General features: G+C 37.1%; 1 protein-coding gene across 6 annotated transcripts in view; it reads left to right on the top strand.

Annotated features, from left to right (window-relative positions):
* NSD3 (nuclear receptor binding SET domain protein 3) overlaps positions 1–13,706 on the top strand; it is a 110,644-nt gene that overhangs the window by 81,943 nt on the left and 14,995 nt on the right. For 4 of the 6 annotated variants that reach the window (XM_036298736.1, XM_036298735.1, XM_036298738.1 and 1 more), the window contains 5 exons: positions 1,487–1,633; positions 4,912–5,095; positions 9,101–9,303; positions 9,996–10,108; positions 10,714–10,983. In XM_036298736.1, the coding sequence (XP_036154629.1) occupies positions 1,487–1,633; positions 4,912–5,095; positions 9,101–9,303; positions 9,996–10,108; positions 10,714–10,983 (917 nt within the window). The remainder of the gene's footprint in view (positions 1–1,486; positions 1,634–4,911; positions 5,096–9,100; positions 9,304–9,995; positions 10,109–10,713; positions 10,984–13,706) is intronic. The other 2 variants (XM_036298739.1, XM_036298740.1) reach the window with 2 other exon arrangements.

Raw genomic sequence — 13,706 nt, 5'->3', positions numbered from 1 at the left:
CTATTAAATGTATGAAATTCATTTGACATCATATGCCTTTTATTACCAATTAGCAATTTCAAGTTCCATTCTGTCATCTGGATCAGAGATATTTCTTGAATATCTCAGTGTACAGTAGCACTAATGAAGATAAGATCCACAGAAAAGTAAATGGTATCCCCTTAAAAAACAAAAACTCTTTCCTCTTCTCAAAATGATCTCTGTGAAACTGTTGTCATGATCCTAATATATAAAGAGCCAGGGTCTGTCACGACCTAAACGACCAGACAGATGACCAAACAGCACACTAGGGTCCTGGCCGTCATGGCGGAAGTCAGCCCTGTATCCCGGCTGCCCACAGCGCGGCGACAGGAGGGAGCTGTGGGAACGGAGCCATGCTGCCATTGGACTGACTTCTGGTCCCTCCCCTTGCCCGCAGGCTCTGGGGAACCGGAGCCATGCTGCGATCAGACTGGCCTCTTGGTCCCTCCCCACTGGCCCACAGGTCCAGGGAACTAGAGCCATGCTGCAATGGGACTGGACCCTACCTGAGGGGTCCCGGATTGTGATAGAGTGCAGGCTGGGCTGAGAGACACTCCCCCCCCCCCCCCAAGTGCACGAATTTTTGTGCACCGGGCCTCTAGTTTTAATATAAAGTGCTAGATCATTATAAACTGACCAATAACCAAATAGAGAAATTTTCCCTGGTCTCACAGTTCCCCAGATTTAGGAATTGCCTTTATCTATGTTATGAACTTAACTAGGGGAAGGGAAATGGGAGGGAGAGAAGTGAATGTCACAGGTGGGTTAGAGCAGATTTTACTTCCTCCAAATAAGATAGAGCTGTATTGGTAGATCAAAAGGACTCTATAAACCTTTAAAGTTGTTAATTACTTTATATCATGGCAGAGAAAAAATGGTTTGTATTACCTTAGTAAAGTTCAACAAAGTATGTCCCCTTTAAAAGTACATATTGTATTGATAGAGAAAAGCTTTATTATCTGGCAGAAAAAGCTAGAACCTGTTTGAGAATATCTAAGACATGAATAGGAAAGAGGAGAGACTCAGTTCTTCCTTTAAGTGCTACTTGATACATTAGATCAAGGTTCTATATTATGGATATAGTTCTCATTTCTAGCAGTCAAGTGATATGTTATTTTGTTGTCTGGATTGTCATTATAGTAATTCTAAATATTAAGGAATGTGGTTTTATTTTTCATAGAGAGTTTTTCATATGATGTTAAATGCAGTTTACATCTTCAAAATTAATTTGGAGTTTTCTTCTGGGTATATAGGTTTCTAGGTAGGGAATAAGGCATTGAGTCATTTAAACTCCCTTTAATAACTATAGATAGCTTTTTCTGTCAGATCTTTCTTTTTCTTCATACTTTCTTTTTTCCTCCCAATTTTAAGCACAGCTACATAATAGGGACTGGTTTATTTTTTCTCCTCATGGAATCATGGGTAGTTTCATTGCAGTTCATCTCTTTCTGTTTGTTTCGTATAGGGCTGATAGTTCAGGATCATTCAGACCCCATGTTCAGTTCATATGCCTATAAGTCCCACTACCTACTGAATGAATCAAATCGTGCAGAGTTGATGAAATTACCTATGATTCCTTCTTCGTCAGCTTCCAAAAAGAAATATGAGAAAGGTAATAATCAAAATAGTTTATCTCTTGCTTTCTTTTTGCATTTCCTATTTTTTTTTTTAAATGAAGGGGGGAAATGTATGCCTGTCAAGCACCATCTGTTGCTTTTCTACCGTGGTGGTTGTAACTGTCTTCATATGGCTGCAAATTTATTAAAAAGGGCTTAAAATAATTCCATTTATTGCAAATTTTTACTTACTCTTCTCCTTGAATAAATTTTCACACATTTTATATATCTATGGGCTATTAAAATTGAAAGACTTGGATTTTGCTTAGTGTAGAGGAATAGTCTAAGGGCTCTTTCTCTTTTGCCTGATGTAGAACTAACATTCATGTTAGAATAGACTAGACACAATATAATTTGTTACTGACTTTTAACTAAATAGTAAGATAGGTTGTTAAATAGAGGGAAATAAAGATACTGATACTTAAAGGTTTTATTTTAGAATACATTCTATCATTTTGTTTCTTAAATGTTTTATTCAGTTGCTATGAAAACTAGTTGTCCTTCTCTCAGGATAATTGGTGGGCAGCTGGGGAGGGTACCCCAAATATTGGATATTGAAAGGCAGTCCAGGTGAGCTGAAGAATTGCTTATAGATAACATATTATCCACAGAGAATCAGGAGCTACATGTATATTTATATTCTCCCAGTTAATTTAGTCTGTGGAAGAAAATCTTCTGTGTTTAGCTTTACATAGCATACTTGTAATAAAGGTGAAAAGTGATTTAACAATAATGTATTATTTGGGAAGTTACTGTCTCAGCAAGTAAATTAACCTGGAAGGTGAATGCCTTTTCCTGTATGCATTCCCATTATGATCTGGGGCCAAGTGCAGATTCTTTAAAGAAAAATTAATTCATATCTAATACAGTGTGTACATTGGAAATGGGCCTCTTTTTTTCCCTTTGTGTTGCCTGCTTGATGTATCTTTGTTCTTTGTCAGAATTCTTAAGAGGCAACCCATGACTAAAAGGAAGTATAACTAAGCAAGCTGATTAGAACCTGGAGAAGTATGTTGGAGAGGTATTAGGTTTTTTTCTTTGTTTTCCATTGAAGTCACAGTTTTCCATTGAAGTCACCTTACTGGTGACACCACCAACTTCCAAAACAAAGATGGGCATAGGCTTGACTAACTCCATAATGCAATAAAATTAGACTGCCTGAGACGTTTTAGGAAATGCCTTATATTCCTGCTGGTGCCATTGAAATGAGATTAATGCAATTGTTGCTTATTTTGTTTTCAGTACTTGGTATTGACCTTGACATAAATTGAAATTATTTTGAGCCCTCTGTTTGCTTAGCTTGAACCACATCTTTTCATGCATCCTAAAGCAGTTTTCTTGCATAGCACCAAGGTGGATTGTTCATATTTTTATTTTTCTATTTCCCTGTTTTTCTGTTGTTTTTGTTTTTTGTCAAAAAATCATGATGACTTTCACTGATAACTCTCGGTCTGTATTTCCTCTGAAATAAGACTTAAAATTCAGGACTATTCTATAATATTAAAAATGGCCAGCCTTACTTTTCCCCGTCAGCTCTAAGAATGACATGCCCTCTAAAAGCTATTTGCAAAGGCTGCTCTCTCTATTGGTTATTTCTTTCTGTTATAAAAATGGGCTTTCTCATTTTAGTTTAAACTTATAGAAGAATTCCTAGGCTAAGAGCACTCAGACAGCTAATCTCTAGGTTGGGGAATTGGAACTGTTAATCCATATTAAGATTTGCAGACAAAGGAACAAATCCCAATGATTGAAGAAAAAGCTTTTAAGCAGAGGAAATATAGTAATTTAATTCATCACTGATTGTATATGGATTTTTTCTTTTTGTTTTTATGACAATCAGAAGTTTGAACGTCTGCAGTAAGATAAGATTTTCTGGAAAATTGATAGCTAGCTAACCTTCAAAAGGTTGGAGCATGTGATTTGATAAAGTTGTAGAGAAGGCTCCTAACCTCTAGCTAATGAGACTTTAAATCTTAGTGTACTTGTGGGTTATAGACCTGATTTTCCAATGGGAGGATGATTTTTTTTGCAGTAAATGTCTTTATCATACTTCATCTTCATTAGTTAACATCCTTTTCCATCACTTGTTGAAATACCTATTAGAAATACCTAATCTTCCCCTCCCCCATCTTTTTCATTTCTTTGCATTTAGAAATATTATTTTGTTTTGTTAGCCACACCTATTTTGGTCTTAATCCAGAGATCATTTTATGTATTTAAAAGGAGAGGATTTTTCTAGGCAAGTTGGAGGGATCTCCTTGCGTGTAGTACTTCATTCCACACTGATATTTACTTAATTTTATACTATAAAGCAGTGGTTCTCAATATGAAGTCAGAAAAGACTTATGTAAGTAACATTTTTGAACTATTCTTAATATTTCAGAAAATCTAACAGAAGCACACAAACTATGGCTGCATGAGTTTCTTTATATTTGGCTATGATTTAAATAATACAGTGTGATAATGCTAGTTTTGTTATTGGATTCAGAAGCTCTGATTGGCAGTTTTATATTTCTCTGGTTAATAACATCAGAAAAATGTTATTTTTTAGTGTAGGGGTTTGTTTTTGGGTTTTATTTTTGGTTGATAAAATATTGGAAGCATATAAGTTCATGAGGGAAGGGAAGGGGATCCTTGGTGATGAAAAAATTGCAAACCACTGCTCTATAGCTTGTTTGACTTTATCTTCACTAAAAAGGTAATGATGATATATGTAATCATCACCTTGAGCAAGTGCAATCCTTTTGCTTTTTTGTATCCTTTTATGGGAAGTAAGAAATACTGATCAACCTATTGCCTGTTTTCATTCTTGCTAATTTAATTATAAAGTGATTTAGTCGACTATGGCACTGGATTAAAATACAAAGATGACCATTGCTTGCTTTCTTAGCTCTCAAGGAGAAAAGAAAGTAAGCTGCTACATATTTCTTTGAAAATCTGCTCTCAAATTTACTCAGTCTAAAGATTTTTAATACACCTATTTTGTCATATGTTAGGAATTTTAACTTCCTACTAAACGGATAGCTCAATAGCCCACGTTTTACAGGGGTAAGGAGTACAATAATGTTTCTCTTCCTATTCAAAAGCTGAGTTTCTGGCCATTGAAGGTCTGAAAAGGGAAGAAGCAAAATCTGTTCATTTGCTTTCTATTTTAATCCATCACCATAGATATGACTCCATCCTTTGTTATTTTCTCCCAATTTGAATCAAAGTTAATGCACTTAAATGATAATTTTCTCCTTTTTCTTTCTTTTTGTCTTTGCTCTTTTCTCAGTTATTAAGACTGTTTATTTGTTTCAAGGTGGAAGATTGCTCTGCTGTGAATCGTGCCCAGCTTCCTTCCATCCAGAATGCCTGAGCATAGAAATGCCAGAAGGCTGCTGGAATTGTAATGACTGTAAAGCTGGCAAGAAACTGCATTACAAGCAGATTGTTTGGGTCAAATTGGGAAATTACAGGCAAGTTTTTCCAAGGACAAAGAGGAAGTATTCAATCATTGTTTAGACCTAGTTTCATAAACTGTTACAAACTGGCTAGCAGACAGGTAGAATAGCAAAGCTACTTCCTTAAAAAAGAGAGAGAGAGAAGAAACATATATTTATTTTATTTTAAAAATATGTTTATTGATTTCAGAGAGGAAGGGAGAGGGAGAGAGAGAGATAGAAAGAAACATCAATGATGAGAGAAAATCATTGATTAGCTGCCTCCTGCACGCTCCCTACAGGGGATTGGAGCCCATAAGCCGGGCACGTGCCCTGACCGGGAATCAAACCGGGACCTTCTGGTTCATAGGTTAACGATTATCCACTGAGTCACACCAGCTGGGCAAGAAACATATTTTGAGTCTGGGTTTTTACAAGATTGAGAAGGTTAGTTGTGGAATTTTTTTTGATTGGTTGGTTGGCTTTTGTTTTTAAGTTCCAGAAGTTGTTTTATATTAATGAACTATGTGCTACTAGATTTTGGAATAAAAAGTCTTATGTGATTAATGGAGAAGATGTTTTCTTTGTGCCCTAATTAACTTTATATTGATCTGTGATTTCTAATAAAATCAAGTTTTTCCCTGGCCAAAATAGCCCTCTTTGCCCCTTAATCTGGTCCATACTTTAACCTGTGTGCAAAAGAGAGCATTTTAGGATTTAAAGAGAGAGATTGTTTCATTAAGAGCCTTTAGCTCTTAAGAGAATGAGTAAGAAGTATGTGTGATTGCTATTATTTTAATAAAACTCTCTCCTTTTAAGAAGCCTGTTTTTTTACAAGCCTTCACTGCACAAGAATAGTGACATATTTTTTAAAACTCTGCAATGAAAATAGATACTGTTCAAGAGAATTCTACTTTTCAATTAGAATCCTAAGTAAGATATATTTCTATAGAATCTCAGACATACTGTAATTCCTTTTAGCAAGGGCTATGTTGTTTTCTCTGTTTTAAATATACTGCTTGCTTACCTGTTTAACTTTAAAATCTTTGTTATTTAGCTGAGATAAGTGGCATTGAGAAGCTCTCCCAACTATTTTTTTAACATATGATAAGAAATCTCCAAGTCCTAAAAAGATGGACAGTTTGAATACATAAACAATTTTAGACTGTATGGCAAACGATATTATAAAGTTTTAAAAAGCAAATCTCAAACCAGGATAAAGTGTTTGCTATTCTACTTTCAATGAGAAAAGACAAATACCTTATCTAGAAAAAGAAAGGACAAAGAAGAGAAAGAGCCAGTTTGCAAAAGAATAGCAAATGGAAAATAAACGTGAAAAATGCCCAGCCTCACTAAAAAATAAATGTTCACTAAAAACAAAGAGCCCCCCCCAACCCCCTTAACAGATTGGCAGAGATATAAAAGAGTAATAATTTTGCGGCCAGGGAGGGCATAGGGAAATGAGTATTAAAATTGTAACTCTGTATACTTCTTGACCCAGCGCTTCCCTTTCAAGAAATTTATCTAAGGAAAAAATATTGGACAAACAGGCAAAAATGTATTTGTTGGGGTACTCATTGTGGTATTATTTGAAATAACCCAAATGCTCAGTCCATAAGGGATTTGTCAAATAAATTATACTATATCCATATTGTAGAGTATCTTGAAGCCAATAAAAGAATAATGCAGGTCTGTATAGTAACATAGGAAGATATCCGCTATATAGTTGAATTTAGAAAACATGTTAAACAGTATGTACATTATCTTTCCATGTATTTATACAATTTTTAAAAATTGTAGCTCTAGATATAATATGGAAAGAAACACATGTAATGTTAATAGTGTTAGGCATGAGACTACAAGGAGAGACATTTTCAGTTTTTCTGTTATACATTTGTGCATTGTTTTATTTTTAAAAGAAACTCTGCTTTTATAATTAATATATTATATATATATTTGGGGGTGGGAGGGCATGGGTTTGACAATTACTAGATAAGACATTCCTGGATAACAAATACCTAAACCAATATAAGAAACCTTTAGCTCTTCAAGTAAATTTCAGAATATTTTCTTTATATTTAATTTTGGGGGGCTTTTTTTGAGATATTGTTGACATAGTAGTTTCAGTTGTACAACATATTGTTTCAGTATTTGTATATAGCAGCAATGGCGAACCTTTTGAGCTCGGCGTGTTAGCATTTTGAAAAAACCCTAACTTAACTCTGGTGCCGTGTCACATATAGAAATTTTTTGATATTTGCAACCATAGTAAAACAAAGACTTATATTTTTGATATTTATTTTATATATTTAAATGCCATTTAACAAAGAAAAATCAACCAAAAAAATGAGTTCGCGTGACACCTCTGACACCCGTGTCATAGGTTCGCCATCACTGGTATATAGTATTGTGAAATGATCACCACAATAAGTCTAGTTGACATTCTTCTCCATACATAGTTACAATTTTCTGTTCTCCTGATGAGAATTTTTAAATCTACTCTCTTAGCAACTTTCAAATATATAATACAGTATTATTAACTATAGTCACCATGTTGTACATTATATATTTTCTTTATTAAGAAGTTATGAGTGTAAAAAGATCTTTGCCTTAACTTAAATACTTAAGTTTTAATTACATTGCATTTAAAGAACCCCAAAGCAGTTCTCCAGTTCACAGCCCAGTGAGATTTATATGCAGATCAGATTCTTCTTGTATGTTCTGCAAAGACTTCCATCCATGACTAAGTCTTAATGTATTTTTTCCAGTCAGGCCCAGCTGGGCCACATGAAGCTGTTTCTTTTCAGTAACTAGTTGCTCCAGTGTGCAGCTTCCTGGGGGAAATATAAGGACCTGGAACAACCCCTGGCACAGAGTGCCTCTTCCTGACCCCATGAGTGCAGTCCGCATGTACATACTTAACTGCCTTTAAATGGTTTAGAAATAGCCATTTCCTAGTCCACTTTGAGGGAAACCAAACACTGATTACACAAAACATTGGTTTGTTTTGTTTGAACAATTTGAGCACAGGCTCTTGCCCATGTTTTTCATTAATTCTTAGATGGACAGGTACCTTTTAGATGAAGCATATTCAAGTTCTGCACTATGACCCTGAGAGTGTGGCCATGCTGTCATTTAGCTTCTAAATAATACAAGTATTAGATAAATGGTTTTATTAGGCATCTATAAAATAAGTGGCTGACAAATTTTAAGTTTGTGTATGTTTACTATTCATATTGATGGTTTTACATACTATAAAAGCTCCACCTTTCAATTGCTGACTCGCCCAGTTGCTGGAAATTGTCACATGCGCCTCACAGATGGTTTCATTTAGGGATTGCTGTGGTTTCAGTCATCATGGCATGAAACAGTTCTGTTTCATTCTGTCCCCAAGTCCACGTTTATTGTGATCCAAGATGAATTAGATTCTGAAATACACAGTGACATAAGCCTAGTACATTTGACCAAAAAGTATTTACCCTGAGTGATTAGTCAGAAAATGCTCATTTGAATGGGAATGGTCATTCTTTGCTATAGCATCAGTTTATTCTCAAATGAGCCCCTTGACTACTAGAAATAAACTTTTACACCTTGGAGGATGATGTTGGTTTAAGAATGCCAAGTTTGGAGAAAAACAACTTTTCTAGGATAGAAATTTGGTTCGGAATAATATTGGTAATTTCTAATTCTTAAGGTGGGTAGTGGGTTAAGTATTATTTTATTATGCTTTATAGCTTATATTTCCATGATATATATTCTTTTATAAATATGAGATATTAATTTTTTAAAGAAAATAGCTGGATTGGATGTTTAGGGCCTAGTTTGTTTAGTCTATGTTCACTATTTCATTAATAAATTCATTAACTAATATGATTTTAAATGCTGTGTGGTTTGAGCAAGATTAAAGATGATCAAGGTATTTTGTGTCCTTAGAGTCTGAATGAAAATGTCACGGTAAAAAACCTCTTATTCCCTCCTGCCAGCCCTGTAAAGAATAGTCTGTTTTTCATACCCTTGGTCTAAAATTGTTTTTGTTTTCAGATGGTGGCCAGCAGAGATCTGCAATCCCAGGTCTGTGCCACTGAACATCCAGGGCCTTAAGCATAACTTGGGGGACTTCCCTGTGTTCTTCTTTGGTTCTCATGACTACTATTGGGTGCACCAGGGCAGAGTGTTCCCTTATGTTGAAGGAGACAAAAGCTTTGCTGAGGGACAGACTAGTATTAACAAGACCTTCAAAAAAGGTAAGTTGGAATGATGTTTACAATGGCTCAAAACTAAGAATTCACTGTTGATTTCTCAACATCTTCCACCTCGCATATGACATATTCTGGTAGTAGAGAATTTTCACCAGGTTAACCCCATTAGAACCATGTCAGAATCTAATCAATTAGGAAAATAACATTTTCAGTTTGGTAGGCTCTGCTGAGTAAGTGAACGGAGTTTCTTCAGTGATCTTTCTAGACATAGATTTTTCTGGGAATAGTTTTCTTAATCACATGAAGCTCCTTTACCACAGAAGAGTAGCAGAGCTTCTCATGGAGAGCCTTACAACTGGTTTTGCAACAAGGTACCCGGAAGTTTGGCTTTCTGGGCAAGAGCAAAGTGAATTTAAAGCTAGTTCCAGGTGAAAGGCTCCCCTTGGGTTCACGTGGAAGCCTCTGATCACGGAAGCAGAACCTCATCTCTTGAGGCTGCAGCTTGCACAGAGCAGTGTTCAGCCAACAGTGAGTCATATCCTATTTCAGTGCTACCCGATCCTGCTGGTAAGTGGTTATTTCCAGAAACAATTTTAAAAAGAAAAAAGCAGCCCTATTAAGTGCATTGTGAAGGCAGAGTAAAACTGCTCTCCTAACAGGTATTGTTTGTTTGTTTGTTTGTTTGTTTGTTTGTTTGTTTGTTGGCATTTATATACTTTGTTTGGTCTTATTGGCAGCTCTGGAAGAAGCTGCAAAACGTTTCCAGGAGTTGAAAGCACAAAGAGAAAGTAAAGAAGCACTAGAGATTGAAAAAAACTCAAGAAAACCTCCTCCTTACAAACACATCAAAGTGAGTCTCTACCCTGAGAGATCGGTATTTGACGGGCAAGATGAAGTGCAATATTCTCTTTGTAGTGAGAAAACCCATTTTGACTTGTGAAAACTTTTGCTAATTTTCACCCAATCTTCTGTAAAACAAACAGAGCTTTTGTTGGCAGTGTCATAGTCAGATGGGAGCGAGGGAGCTGGGAGCGGGAGCTGTGTGCTGTGGGGATGAGGTCTCAGATAAGTGCTCTGGCACCTGGGAGCGACATGTTTGATGGGAAATCCTGTTCCTACTTGCTCTACCAGGTTATCCTGCCACCAAATGAGAATAGAGAGATTTGCCCCGTTCGTCCAGACAGTCCAGAGTTGTTTCCAGTTATGAAATTTCCATCAATTAGTAGAAGGAGAAATACACAGAACAGATAAATGAGAATTCACATCAAGTTTTTGGTATTTTTGCCAACTAAGAAGAGGCAGTTTTTATTCTTAGTTTATTTGTGGGGAAATTGCTATTACAATAACGAGCCTTTCATAGTCATGCTGCAAGGCAGTAGCAGAGCCAAGAACAGCATGGAAGTTTCAGGTGTTCTGTTTAAATTCCTCCCCCTCATCTGTGATTTTGTTTTCTAGGCTAACAAAGTCATAGGAAAGGTACAGATCCAGGTTGCAGACCTGTCAGAGATTCCCCGCTGTAACTGCAAGCCAGCCGATGAGAACCCTTGCGGCTTAGAATCCGAGTGCCTGAACAGAATGCTGCAGTACGAGTGTCACCCGCAGGTGTGCCCAGCCGGAGATCGTTGCCAGAACCAGTGCTTCACAAAGAGGCTCTACCCTGATGCAGAAATCATCAAAACGGAGCGAAGAGGCTGGGGCCTCAGGACCAAAAGGAGCATTAAGAAGGTAACTTGGGGCAGGGGCACTGGTGGTCAGAGACAGATCAGGGCCTGTGCCTCTCAAAGAAGCTTCAATGGGGATGAAATGTATGGTGGTTCCTGGTAGAATCTTGAAATTTCCCAAGTTGAGAGTTTGGCACTTCTTAGGCAAAGAAGCTATAGGAAGTGGTAGTGATAAAACATACAAAACTTTGGTTGTCTAATGATCAGTCATAAAAAGCAGAAGGGACATGGGTCATTTTCTGTTTAAAGTAATTTTTTACTTGTTAAGCAAAATAGACCTGGATGTAAAAGACCTAGTAAAGGCGAAGCCCAGGACTTTGCTCCAGTGTCATAATGCATTAGGTGTGAAACCGTGGCCACGTCAGTCATCCTCCCTGAGCCTCAGTTTCCTCATCTCTAAAATGGACACAGTAACCCCTGCCCTACACGTGTCAGCGTTGCTGCTAGTCTCAAATTAGATTATATACGCAAAAGCAACCGGAACAAGTTAGTACTTTGAGGCAATTTTTCAAAACAGTCCCTTTGATTAACACAGAAATGCACTGTCTATTGCAGAACATTTTCTACATACAAATAACTCAAAGGAAAAAAATGAAAATCACCAGTATATCCTACTGCTCAAAGGCTCTCAAACTTTAGAGATTCTGAGAATCTCCTGAGGTTATTATTATTATTATTGTTTATCCTCACCTGAGGATAGTTTTCCATTCATTTTTAAGGAGAGTGAAAGGGAGAGGGAAAGACAGAGAGAAACATAGATGTGAGAGAAACACATCGATTGGTTGCCTCCTGCACGAGCCTTGTACAGGGCCCTGCAACCAAGGTACATGCCCTTGACTGTACCTGGGACTTTGGTCTGCAGGCTGATGCTCTATCCACTGAACCAAACCAGCTAGGGCCTGGGGCCCTTAAAAACAGTATCACACAGAAATATCTGGGACAGTATCTTCTGCATTTTATAACAAGTTCCTGCCCTGCCCCCCTTTGCCCCTTACCCCTGCTTGCCAAATGCCAATATATAGAACTTGGAGATATATTCATTGAGAGAGGTGGACCTAGTGAGAATTTGTAATTACTTTTTTTTTAATATATATTTTTATTTATTTCAGAGAGGAAGAGAGAGGGGGAGAGATAGAAACAAAAATGATGAGAGATAAATATTGATCAGCTTCTTCTTGCATGCCCCCTACTGGGGATCAAAGCTGAAACCCAGGCATGTGCCCTGACCGGAAATCGAACTGTGACCTCCTGGTTTATAGGTTGGCACTCAATCACTGAGTCATATTTCTACCTTTTTAAAAAATCACCTTTGTGATTAAAAAATACCACATAATGTAGTAAAGTAAATCAGTACAAGAAAGCTATTCCTCCTTCATCCTTCAATTCTTGGTCTCACAAAAGATGACCATTGTTAATAGGTTGGTATGTAGCCTTTTAGAACTTTTTCTGTGCAGTTGTAAGTATTAACACATATGCAAATATATATTCATATATTCTGTATTTGTAGGGTTTTTAAAACAAATATGATCATACGTATTTCCCACTTAATATATCATACATATATTTTTATATCAGTACATAGAGATTTCAACTTACTGTTTTTTTTGTTTTTTCAACTCATTCTTTTTGTTAAACAATCTCACTGTATTCCATAGTAAAATGTATCAAATTATGTACCATAATTTATATAACCTATTTTCCAATAAATATACACGCGCGCGCAAACACACACACACACACACACACACTCTTACAGATTTTTTAAAATTCTGTAGTGAACATTCTTGGTCATCTCTCTTTATGCACCTGTTTCTATAGGTTAGATTGCTTGTGATGAGACTCATTCATTTGGTACATACTTGTGAAGCTTCTGTGTGCCAGGTACTGTTCCAGCAGTACCTGGAAAAACAGTAGTGAACAAGACAAATGATGAACAGATATCTAATGCTGAGTACCACTAAATGCTGCAAAGAAAACTAAGCTGTCAGAGGGGATAGCTAGTGACTGGGATTGCTACTTTAAATTGATTGGCTAAGGAAGGCCTGGAGGGGACATTTCACCTGAATATGTGAGGGAGAAAGTCACGGAGATGGATATCGAGAAGAGTATTTCAGACTAAAGTAAACCAAGTACAAGTACCTCAGTATATTCCAGCAACAACAAGAAAGCACCAGGAGAAGAATGGCAAGGAGAAGAGTGGCAGGTAGGGGACAGGAAAGAGGCTAGCATCAATAGATGATATGGGCGTTACAGGCCACAGGATGGGAAATTTCTGGAGCATTTTAGTAGGGACTGATTTGATCTGAGACTTGATGTACTCGTTTTCTGTTGCTGCATAACAATGTTACCACAAACTTGGCAACTTAAAATATAACACACATTTGGTTATCTGAGTTCCTGTGGGTGAGGGGTCCGGGTAATGCTTAGCTGGGTCCTCTCGGTGCAGTCAGGGTGCTGCCCAGGGCTGGATTCTCACTCCTGTGCCTGGGCTAAGGAAGGATCCGCTTCCCTGCCTGCATGGCTGTTGGCAGAATTATGTTCCTTGCCAGCTGTAAGCCTGAGAGCTTCAGGTGTTTTTGTTTGTTTGTTTCATTTGTTGTTACTGTTTTGTTGTCCTCTGGAGACTGCCTGCAATTCCTTGCCAAATGAGGTTCCCCAACATGGCTCTTTGCTTCCTTACAGCCAGCAAGATGTATGCTAAAGTCATAATGTAACAGATTCATGTAA

This window comes from Myotis myotis, unplaced genomic scaffold (assembly GCF_014108235.1).
Source record: "Myotis myotis isolate mMyoMyo1 unplaced genomic scaffold, mMyoMyo1.p scaffold_m19_p_3, whole genome shotgun sequence".
NCBI lineage: Eukaryota > Metazoa > Chordata > Mammalia > Chiroptera > Vespertilionidae > Myotis > Myotis myotis.
Note: the sequence above shows the minus strand (reverse complement) of the source record. Positions and strands in the feature narration are given on the sequence as shown.